This window comes from Rhinolophus sinicus, chromosome 2 (genome assembly GCF_057876585.1).
Source record: "Rhinolophus sinicus isolate RSI-liver-muscle chromosome 2, RSI-T2T, whole genome shotgun sequence".
Classification (NCBI taxonomy): Eukaryota; Metazoa; Chordata; class Mammalia; order Chiroptera; family Rhinolophidae; genus Rhinolophus; species Rhinolophus sinicus.
This window is the reverse complement of record NC_142502.1, coordinates 49,614,772-49,626,869: the sequence shown is the minus strand read 5'-3', so window position 1 is coordinate 49,626,869 and position 12,098 is coordinate 49,614,772. Positions and strand designations below refer to the sequence as shown.

The 12,098-nt window shown below is 32.1% G+C and overlaps 1 protein-coding gene across 5 annotated transcripts in view; it reads right to left on the bottom strand.

The window, feature by feature from the left end:
- HACE1 (HECT domain and ankyrin repeat containing E3 ubiquitin protein ligase 1) overlaps positions 1–12,098 on the bottom strand; it is a 94,112-nt gene that overhangs the window by 58,827 nt on the left and 23,187 nt on the right. For all 5 annotated transcript variants that reach the window (XR_012496697.2, XM_088795535.1, XM_074333343.2 and 2 more), the window contains exon 7: positions 4,522–4,604. Coding sequence is in view for 4 of the 5 variants with exons in the window: in XM_088795535.1 (XP_088651661.1) it covers positions 4,522–4,604 (83 nt within the window). In the remaining variant the exon portion in view is untranslated. The remainder of the gene's footprint in view (positions 1–4,521; positions 4,605–12,098) is intronic.

Genomic DNA, 12,098 nt, shown 5'->3' with positions numbered 1-12,098 from the left:
ATTATTAAATAGTGCTCAGAATTAGAACAGAAGTAATACGAAGAAAAACAAAAAAGGTATGCATAGTGGGAGAAAATTCGTATTTCTTAGAAAGACAACTCTGTATAACATGAAATGAAACTGAATGAGGACAATACAACTTTGAGCTCACTGGGGAGTGGAAAAGTGTGCTAGTGAGCTACTTACCAAGTACTAGGGGCAAAATACTCTGCAGGATGTTTTATACAAGCCATCTCATTTAATTCTCACTATAGTCCCACAAGGCAGATATCAGCATTTCCATTTCACAAAGAAGGAAACAATGCTTCAGAATTCAAGAAACTTGACAACTTGTATAGCTTTGGGGCTGGGATTTGAACTCTGCCTCCAAAATCTTGCTAGGCTCTTTCTCCTACATATCTCAATACCTTTTGAGTTTAATTCAAAATTTTAAAAAATAGTTCTGATAGTTGATCTTTACTTAAGATATATGATAATATATCTAGCAATATCTCTCAACAAATAAAAACTTACATTAAGCTTAGCTTTTTAATCTCAGAGCCCTATAATTTGTCTGCAGGTTCAATCTGTCCTATTTCCCATATTCCTTTCCCTTTCGCTTATCACAGACCATACATAGGGAATAATTTATATTTTTAACATATACCTATATCTAGATAACACAAGTGCAATTAAAAGTTTGCCTACAAATGAACCATGTTCCATATCTATCATCCTGCCACAATAATGAATTTATTTTCCAGTTTCTATTTTAACCAGATTTGCTTAACCATCTTTGTTCAAAGAGATCCAATGTTTGTTAGATTAAAACTTAATGATGGCAATACAATACTAGCAGTTAAGTACTTCTAAAAAAATTATTCTACCATAGCCCTATGCTCAGACTAATTATATAAATATCCCAGTTCTGTACAATACTAATATACTTACTTATATTTTACCATTATATATAGCATTGTTTTACATATTTTTCAAAGATGTAATTACAGTGATTCAATAAAAAAACATTTAGTAAGTATTTAAGCACTGTACTACACATTGACTATAAAGTGGTGAATAAAATAAACAAAAATTCTTGCTTTCATTGAGCTTTCGGTCTAGTAGTGGAGACACGCTGTAAACAAGGAAATAAACAATTACAAAATACAAAGTACTATGAAGGAAATGATCATAAATTCTGTGATGGAAAATTTGGGGAGCGGCCTACCTAGGCTAGTCAGGAACTGCCTTCCTAAAAAGGAACAGTTAAGCAGTAACGTGAAGGAGTCAATCACATAAAAAGCCTTTCAGGCAAAAAGAGCACATAGGGAAAGCCCACTGGAAAGAGTTGCTGCGTTTAGGAACTCAAAGGGAACCAACATGGGTGAAGCACAGTGAACCAAGCAGGGGTCAGACCACGCTGGTCTCACACATGAAGGTAGAGTTTATATTTTATTTGAAATGCAACAAAGAGGCACTGAAAAGTTTTAAATATGGGGTTTAAACACAAAGTGACAGAAGTTAAAAGATTACTCTGGCTGCTGAGGAAAGAACAGATGGGAGGGAAACATAGAGGAATCAGAAGACTAGTTAAGAGACTACTGCAGTATTCTAGACAAGGGGTAACAACTTTAACCAAGGTGGTTTCAGTGAGCTGCAGAGAAGAGAGTCAGAATATATTCTAAAGGTGGAATTTATAGAACTTACTAATAAATTCCAAATTGAGGGTCAGAGAAAGAGAAAGAAATAAAAATCAATAATCTACCATATTTTGCTGTATATAATGTGCACTTTTTTGCCCAAATTTGTGAGGGAAAAATAAGGATGTGCATTATACATGGGTAGTACTAATTCCGTATCTATATAAATGTTTTTAATTTTTTTATTTACGCTTATGAGTTAAAAGTATAACTCTAGAAATCAATAACAATATCTGTATGCAAAATAATACCCTTGAATACGATAATCAGTTTTGTTGAACTTACGATGAGTTCTTGGCCTTCTATGATGCATAAATATTGAAAATTTATTACCGGTACATAAAATTTCTTGTACCTGGTATCTGTTCATTGTGTTCTGTAATTACTTGTTACATAAAATTTCTTGTACCATAATATGTTAAAAAAAAAAAGCTAAAATTCCTTATAACACAAAAACTAAGTACCTAAATGTAAACAAATAAAAATTTGCATTAAAAAATTAAAAGATTTTTTTTTCCCTGAAAGTCTGGGCCAAAAACGTAGGTGCACACTATACACAGGAGCTCATTATACATAGCACAATACGGTACTTTCTGCTTTGATCAACTGGAAATATAAGGAGTCCAACGACTGAAATGAGAAAAACTAGAGGAGGTTTCAAAAGGAAAATCAGCTCTATTTTGGACATGATAACATCTGAGATTCTGTGAGACTTGCAAGTGATGATGTAAATCAGTCTGGTGGACATTCAAATTTGAAGCTTCAAAGAAAGCTCTGATCTAGAGATAACCCCTCAAGATAGGATATGATATCAGAGAATCAAACAGTGATATCATTCATAAATTCAGAATACGATGGAAGGAATTGGTTTTAAGTCCTTATATTCTAACTCAAAGTTGTTCAATAATGATTTGAATCAGTCTTATCAAAGCAACATCACAGACCCTAAAGAGAATCTAAACAAGAAGAAAAGCAGGTCTTTCAGTCTAAAACAAATCTCTAACAAAATGTTATAAAACAGGAGAAAGGAAAAGAAAAGAACAGCTTTCTGGAGAGCTCTATATTTGAATTTAAGGACTTAAATAAATATTACAAAATACAACTCAACAACAAAAAGACAAACAATTCAATTTAAAAATGGGCAGAAGACATGAACAGAAACTTCTCCCAAGGAGACATACAAATGGCCAACAGATGTATGAAAAAAATGCTTAACTTCACTAGCTATTAGAAGAAATGCAAATCAAAATCACAATAAGATATCACCTCACACCCGTTAGAATGGCTATCATCAACAACACAAATAATAACAAGTATTGGAGAGGCTGTGGAGAAAAAGGAAGCCCCATACCTTGTTGGTAAAAATGTAGATTAGTGCAGCCTCTATGGAAGGCAGTGTGGTGGTTCCTCAAAAAATTAAGAATAGAATTACTATATGACCCAACAATCCCTCTCCTCCCAAAAAAATCTGAAAACATTTATCAGTAAAGATATATGTGCTCCGATGTTCATTGAAGCTTTATTTACAGTGGCCAAGACATGGAAACAACCAAAGCGTCCTTCAATACATGACTGGATACAGAAGATGTGGTATATATACACAATGGAATACTACTCTGCCATAAGAAAAGAAGAAATAGTGCCATTTGTGACAACATGGACGGATCTTGAGATTATTGTGCTATGTGAAATAAGTCAGACAGAAAAAGTTGAGAACCATATGACCTAACTAATATGTGGGATATTAAGCTGAAAGCAACAAAGGAACAAGACAAACAAATAAACAAAAACTCATAGACACAGACAACAGTTTAATGGTTACCAGAGGGGAAGTGGGGAAGGGGGATTGTACAAGAGGATAAAGGGGGTCAAACATATGATTATAGAAGGACTCTGGGTGGTGAGTATACAATGTGATATACAGATGATGTAGTACAGAAATGTACACTTGAGACCTATGTAATTTTACTAACCATTGTCACCCAATAAATTTCATCATAAATAAACATAACAATTCATATATTCTAAACCAAAGAAAATAATCACTAGTGTATTATGAACTACTCCTAACTGCAAACTACATTTACATTATATATATACGTACTTTATTTTATATATACATATATACGTATATATATATATACATATACACACATATACACACACACACACACACATATACACACACACACACACACACATATATACAGTGTGTATATGGGAGGAGGGGGTATATGTGTATAACCATAATATTGCTACCTCCTTAAGGACTAGGGTATATACATTCCAGTATCACTAATGTCTATAACAATGCATGGCACACAGTGAGTACTAACTAAATGTTTGCTTACTACATAAATGAATCAATGAACAAAATATATGCTTCAAGGAAATGAACCAAGACAGAGTACAAAAATAATTTAATGCATAACTTAATATCTAACAAGAATGATTCAAGAATTTTTTTTTTAAAGTTACATCCAGAGAAAGCAAAGACATGGCTCTGGACTAACACATACTTTAAACAGCTTATCCTACTGGAACTGACCTGGTACTTAATAAAGAATATAGGAAGTACTGATTATGTCTTCTCTTATTACTTAATAATTAGTCTAAAATTCAATAATGGAGTAAATGAAAAACTCCCACTTATACCATATAAAAACACTGACACGAAAATACTTTTCTCATGCAGTTAAGTAACAGAACCATAGTGTTATACTTCATCTTAAAATAGAGCATAATATTTGTAGGAAAATACACAGAAGTGTTTGTGTTTGGAAATACAGCAGACGATACAGCATTCTTTAATGAGAGCATCTGGAAATACAAAGTATCATACCTGCAAGCAAAGTACAATGGAGTGGCTCCTGATACGTTTGGCCTGTTAATATCAGCACCACTGTCCAGCAAGCACTGCACTGTCTGAGGGTAGAAAACAATTAAATGTAAAGCCAGAAAAGTCAAAGACACAATTATCATCATTTTAATTTAAATAAGGAAAGTTCTTGCCACACCTTGAAGCTTTAAAGAAGAACAAGTAGGAACACGACAATTATGATGGCTGAACAAATCCAACTTTTGGTAAGCTCTCTGAGCCTCACAGACACTGCACAATATATGTGGTATTATCAATGGAATATAAATTGTATTAACCTGGGAAGACTCCAGAAAGCTGACACATGTAGCTACTAAGGACTTCAAATTTGTCTAGTAAAACTAAGAGAGTGAATTTTTAATTTTATTTTATAATTAATTTAAGTTAAACAGCCTCATGTGGCTAGTAAATTGGACAGTGCTGCTCTAAATGCCTGAATTTATAAACAAGAATTTTTTGCCTCTTAAAAAATAGCTACCAAAGCTGTAACTCTCGCAAAGTCAAAGAGCACAATATTTAAAACACAAAAATGTTAACAAGCTAAGAGTCATTTTGCTATTAACAGTGGTCAATCCTGACTGTTTTTCTGATAGTCATTCATATATATTCTGTCCCCTAAGCTTTAGTTCTGCAATCATCTAATACTAACAAAAAGTAATCTAATATAAATCTTAATATCTTAAAAATACATATCTGATGATTAGGGATTGAGCAAGGCTCGCCGAAAACCTTAAAAAAGAGAATCTTTTCTGTTTTTATTCCTATGATCCTCATTTGAGTTTCTTCTGCAAAAAGGAAGAAAATGCATAAAAACTTAAAAGCTTTTGGAATTAGACAGTTTAATATTACTTCTGTATTGGACACGTGTTCATCCTTGTTGCTGCTCTAAAAACCTAATGCAATGTAAATAAAATAATAAGGCTATAAAAATCCACAAGGAAGAACAAAAAAGAATACAACAGCATACTAAATAAGTCAAGTTTTGGGAAAATGGCAAGCAAGCAGAGGAACAGTACCTGACTTAGCAGATCAAAGAAAGCTAAAGTTTAAGTTCCTGCAAATGGGGATCCCAACAATAAACCACCAATTCTCACTATAGGACACATACACAAAATACAGGACCTGGAAGTACCAACTACCATGGAAGATGGGAATAGTTACATAAAGTTAAAAACAGGAGTAGTAGTTGAAAGCCTATAAAAGAAACAATTGGACCGTCCCCCAGGACCCTTCCTCCCCATCCCATACTGTTAGCTACTATTCCTCCCTATACTGTCTCAGAAGTAGAGAGGTTTATTCTTTGGATAAAATGAATAGGGAGGTTCTGGACTGGCAACAAGAAATACATGTAAGAGCAGGGATAAGGAGCCATGCTGAAAACAACTAATTAAGTGAAAACCTCCAGCTTCCATATTCCACCAGACTCCCAGAAATCCAGTAGCCAGACTTAAAAACTCAAGCAGGAGACTAAAAGTTTCCTCTCGAGACTGGCACCAAAGAATTCTACAGCTACTGGTGTTACAGAGTCACCAGTGAAATTGCGCAATTGTCCCCTAAGGGGCATTTGGTAATACTAAAATATTTTTTTGATTTTCGTGACAGGGAAGGTGGAGTGCAATTGGCAGCTAGTGGGTAGAGGTCAGTGATAAGTCTAAACATCCTACAATCTACAGACAGCCTGCACAACAAAGAATTTTCAGGCCCAAAATATCAATAGTGCCAAGATTGAGAAACACTGGCATACTATAAGGCCAGTCAACAAACTCTGTCCATGTACACAATGCTTTCAGCTAACATTGTAGTGCCTCACCACTATGCACGAATGGACAGACAATATTTAAGAGACAACTTGAAGTAGGCCTGTAACATGAAAAGCAAAAATAAAAAAATAAACTAATAGAAAAAGGAAGTCAGAATAATAAAGACAAAAAAGGGAACCAAAAAATACAATAACAAAAATTAGAAAAGTAACAGATACTCTCAGAGAAAAAAGAAAAAATTTTAAATGTGAAAGAAATAAAAATTCAATTGAAGTTTAGAAAGGCAATGTTGAAAAACTACAAAGGAAGTAAAACAAAAATAAAATAGAAAAAAATGTGAAAATTAATAGATCAATCCATGATGACATCCTGTAGAAGTTGAGAATCAAGAAAAAAAAAGGTGGGAGACCCAAGGGAAATAATCAAGAAATACCAAAAAATTCCCCAGTACTGAAGGGCATGAGCTGCCAGATTGAAAAGGCTTAACACCTACCCAGTTTAATAAATTAAAAGACCTTCAACAAGGGACATCAAAGTGAAATTTTACAATACTGGGGATATAAGATTGCAGAGATAAACAGAAATAGGACTGATATTAAACTTCTCAACAGTAACACTGGAATCTAAAAGATAAAATGCCTTTAGAATTGTGAGGTATATGACTGCCAATGTAGAATTCTATACCTAGCCATACTATCATTTAAACATGGTTTTAAACAACAACAACAAATGCTTAGCTATGTGAGATTTCAAAAAATAATTACCTCCAATGTACCTTTTCTCGAGAAGCTAGTGGAGGATATCCTCCTCTAAAACAAGAGAATACAATAAAATAGAAGATGTGGAATGCAGAATATTGGAGCTCAAACATAGGAAAGACTAAGAAATTCCCAGGTTTACAGAAAAAGAATGAAACTGACATTATCTAATGAATTTGCCTTTGTAGAAAACAGTACTGAGATATCTCTCAGATCTTATTTTGTAAGAACATATAAGAATTACTGATTCATAAAAAGAAAACTGAGCAAAGCCAATTATTAATTTTAAGAAAAAGTCACCCTAGATAGGAAATGTTATTACAGTTCACTACTTGACTCAGCAGTAAACAATATTTACCTAACTATATATATATGTGTATATATATATATATATATATATATATATATATATATACACATATATATACACACATATACAACTGATATTGTCTAACCAAAGTTTGTGATATAATTTTAGAAATTGAAGGAGAGGGCCTGGGAAGAGGACTTAACTTAAATCCTCACTCAACATAATGAACAATGATTTGGTGATATCTAAAAGTCATGAATTGAGAAAGAGCAGTAGAAACATATTATTTGGAAATACATACCAGAAGGAAAGCTAAAAATGTTGAAAACCGCTGCCTGGTGATCATCACTTGACAAAGAATGAGAGTTTAAGGGACTATCATTTTTTTATTAAAAACATTTTCATAAAAATGAAAATTTTAAGATATAGTATTAATGTTTTGTATTTGAATTTACTTCTATCTCAAGAGAAATTCTGAAATCTATGTAATATAGGTAACGTTATATAATTTATAACATAAATTATATATTGTTACATAAAATTTTATTATCAGCTATATAATTTATTTAAACTGAGCACAAGTGGTCAAGTACAGCTTTCAAATATAAGAAAAATAAGCATTTAGGTCACTATAACATAAGGCCTATTTGAGCCTTTTAATCATGACTTTCCCCTTTTTGATTTTTGATTTAGAAACTATGTATGGTACCAAATAGATGGACAGCAGCAATAATGTTCACTACCTTACAGAAATTATAGTCAATAAACTATCTTTCAAAAGGCTCAGGAGAGATGAAAGCAAATTATCAAAAATATATGTTAATATGCAATTAAAACCCAGCAATCCAGAGACAGAAGCTGAAACAAAATAACATACTATGCATTCATAAAAATTATTAAAACTGTAATGCTATATAAATACTATGTAAATACTATATAAAACTATAAGCAAAAGTTGTTAAAACTATATAATGATATAATAATATGAATAACCTTAACATATTCCTGGACACTGTACTAATAAGCATTTATCATTTTATTTAATACATCCTATGAGGAAGTTGATATTCTATCCATTTTGTACAAGCAGGAAACCCAGTCTCAAAGAGTAATGTGCACTCCAACACAAATAAACAGAGAAGCAGAGACTAAAACCTAAGCCCACATTTATAAGCACTGATATTTACCTAAAAGTAGGAATTCTAATTTTTCTGAATTTAGTTTACTAAATGTATTATGGCTAATTTGGAATATAGTCTTCATAAGCTGCATTAATCATAAATGATTTAATAATTCCTATTAAATAAGTATTTGAGAGTCAAGCTCAAGCACTTAGACATCTATTTGTGTTTAGTTTTTAAATAATGTCATTTCTATACTTTTTACAGTACTTCTCTATTTTTATTTATACTGTAGAGCTTATAGTATATAAACAATTTAGCCCTTAGACTAACATATTCCTCTACTGTTCTCTTCAACAAAGTGGTGAGACAAACTTGGAACAAATAACAGCAAGAAAGCATGATTTACAATCTGAACTGTCATCATATCCTTGTCTACAGGAAATATTCTACAAAGACAGTAGAAATAGTTTCTGTTCTTAACAGAGAAAAACACTTAAGAAAGTGGATATAGCTCATTCCAGCATTTTCTTTTCCATTATAAATCTTTCTGCTTTCCTGTTTTAACAGAATTATCCCAATTAAGGCCCTCAAAATACGCTACTAAAAAACATATTTTCTCTAAAAAAAATACGTTTCTGTTCTTAAGAGAGAAAAACACTTAAGAAAGTGGATATAGCTCATTCCAGCATTTTCTTTTCCATTATAAAGATTTCTACTTTCCTGTTTTAACAGAATTATCCCAATTAAGGCCCTCAAAATACGCTACTTAAAAAAAAAAAAAAAAAAAAAAAAATAGATTAAAAAAAAAAAAAGTTTTCAATGTTGCCTGAAGACAAACAGGGAGGAAAAACCCATTTCCCTCAGAGTAAAGATAAAAAATACATAAAGGGATTTGACTGTGAAGAATAAAAAATTGCCTTGCAACACTGAAATGAGTGAAAAGTCATCATCGATCTTGATGATTAAAAAATTTTTGCAGATTTCTTTTTGTAAAAGCTCTGAAACAGGAGGAGAAAGTGTAATACAGAATTCAATTATCAATGAAATGGCATAATGGGAGAAAGAACAAGAAAGTCACAGAGAACCTTAATCACAGTTATTTAAAAAAATTTTCCAGTCTATGTCTAATTACATACACACACACACACACACACACACACACACACAATAAAGTAACTTTGAAACCAGTAAAACTCAGGTGGATGAAATTATTTATTAAATTGAAATAAATACGTAAAAGCTCTTCAAGAAACAATACTGCTTGAAGATTTTAAACTATACAGAAGTATAAGGCAACAACATAACTTGAGAGAATACATTCTGGATGCAACTACTAAAGTCCCTAAGGAATCCCCAAAGCAAAGATTTCCAACAATAGATACAAACAAATCAGATATGACCTTTTATAAGAATCAGCACTATCAATATACACTACAATTAAAGGTACAAAAGAAAAAAGTGACACTCAGAAATGGAAACAAAATAGCAGGAAAAAACAGGCCGAAATGATACTGCATTTCACTAGTCCATTCCACCTTTCAACAAAAATTTCAAGGTCTATTATGTGCTAGGGACTACTCTAAATGCTGGAGTTACATCGATAAACAAAATAGACAAAAAATATCAGCCCTCATGAAGCTTACATTCTAATGGAAAAGGAAGACCAAGAGACAAAAGAATTAAATTATGTAAATGGTAATTAAACCTACCCAGAAAAATTGATAGCATTCTCTAAGACAGATTTGAATTCAATTTGTTTTAGCAAATTTCTCACCCCTAAACCCCTGCGTACAAATACTTCTGTGAAAACTGCACTGTGTCTGCTTAACAGACTACAAGCCACTAAGTCCAAAAAAACACAATTGTGATTTACAGTGGTCCTAAGCTCTTCTGTTTTCAAAATGTTATGACGTCTCATTTGCAAATATTAAGCTCAGCAGTTTACAATTTAATGTAAACATGTAAAAATATACCAACATAAATACTTGTGACTGCTAGCTACCATATTTTTCAAGTTATGGTTTAACACACAATTTTAACTACACTGAATTGAAATCATTTTATATGCCTAATTTAGATCACCAAAATATGCTTTTAAAATAATTCAGAATTTCAAATTCCCTGTCCAATCCTCTCCCCTTAAAAAAAAAAAAAAATAGAAAACTATTCTCCTGTTCCTAGATAATCAACAATGGGTGTCTTTCACCACATACACTAAGAAACTGATGGTTAGGAACCTTGAAGGAAAAGCATTGAAAGGGGATTTTCATATGGCCTTCAAAAAATACTTAAGAAGAAACAACACATTTTCAACAGACTTCGTGACCTTTCAAGTGATAAAACAATATCCTGAGTAGAAAACTAATGTGCAAAACTAATGTTCGGGTCAATCACAAAAGTCATTTAATTGAAGGCAATGACTAACAAAGACCACCTGTGTCCAATACACTGCTAAATTACAAGGTAAGAAATCCAAGGCAGCTCTATTTTATCAATGTCAAGTCTAAACAGCACTGAGCAAAGTAAAAAGGAATAGATATTCAATATTAAAACTACAAGTAAAAATCTGACTGGTATTATTTGCTAAAAGACCAAACAACAAAAAAAACAAGCATATTTGTTTTATCTTTTGTTTAAAAATAATTCTGGTTATTAACCAATGTTATCCCAATAAATTAAATTTAAAAAATCCTGAACATTAAAAAAAATTCTGATGACATGACTTAACAGAAATGCGTAAGTAGCTTATGCACTAAAAAAAAAAAAAAAAAAAAAAAATGGCCAACTCACTACTCAGTGACTGGTTTTATAGGTCTTCTCTAAAAATTTGTCCACCTAAACCTATAGAAACTTTAAACTCTTAGGTAGTATCTAGCAAAAAATCAGTATTGTCCAGGTGTGCTAGAAAAATCAGAGAACAGGACAACTTTCTACTATTTGCTTATATTTCCCAGGAGTGATAAAAGAGAATTTGAACATTAGAATACATAAAACTACTCTGAATCTAAAAATACATTATGAAATGTTAGTCTATCTACCTGTGTGTCTCAGAGCCGAATCCAATTAATGTTTTTGCAAAAGCTTTCCATTAACCATGGCTGTCCTATAATCTCTGGATGAAAGTTGGAAAATGGCTAAAGGTACCAACAATCAATACTTGGAAGCTGAACACAGGGAAGCACTGTTCCTTAATAAGCCTACAATTTCAGTAAAAAATGCAGTTTGGTTCTATCAAACAACTGCTTTTAAGATTCAGGAGCTTAAATTTGCTCTAAGCAGGGCTCAACCATCATTTTATATGGTTGTGAAGCTTCATATTCAGCTATATAAACTTAGCAATATAAAGTTTATTCTGACAAAAATAGATTTATTTTATAAATGAATTGAAATTCGTCCATAAACTAATCCTGCTATGTACTCTAACTTACATAAATTGAGATTGAACCATTTGACAGCTCTCTAAGGTTTCTAAATTCAAGTTATTCCAGAAAAACAGTAAGCAACTATTTGTGGTAATTCAACACATTAATAAATCCTAACTAATGACAAAGAAAAAAGTTAGCCATAAAGTAAGTTCAATTTATGGCCA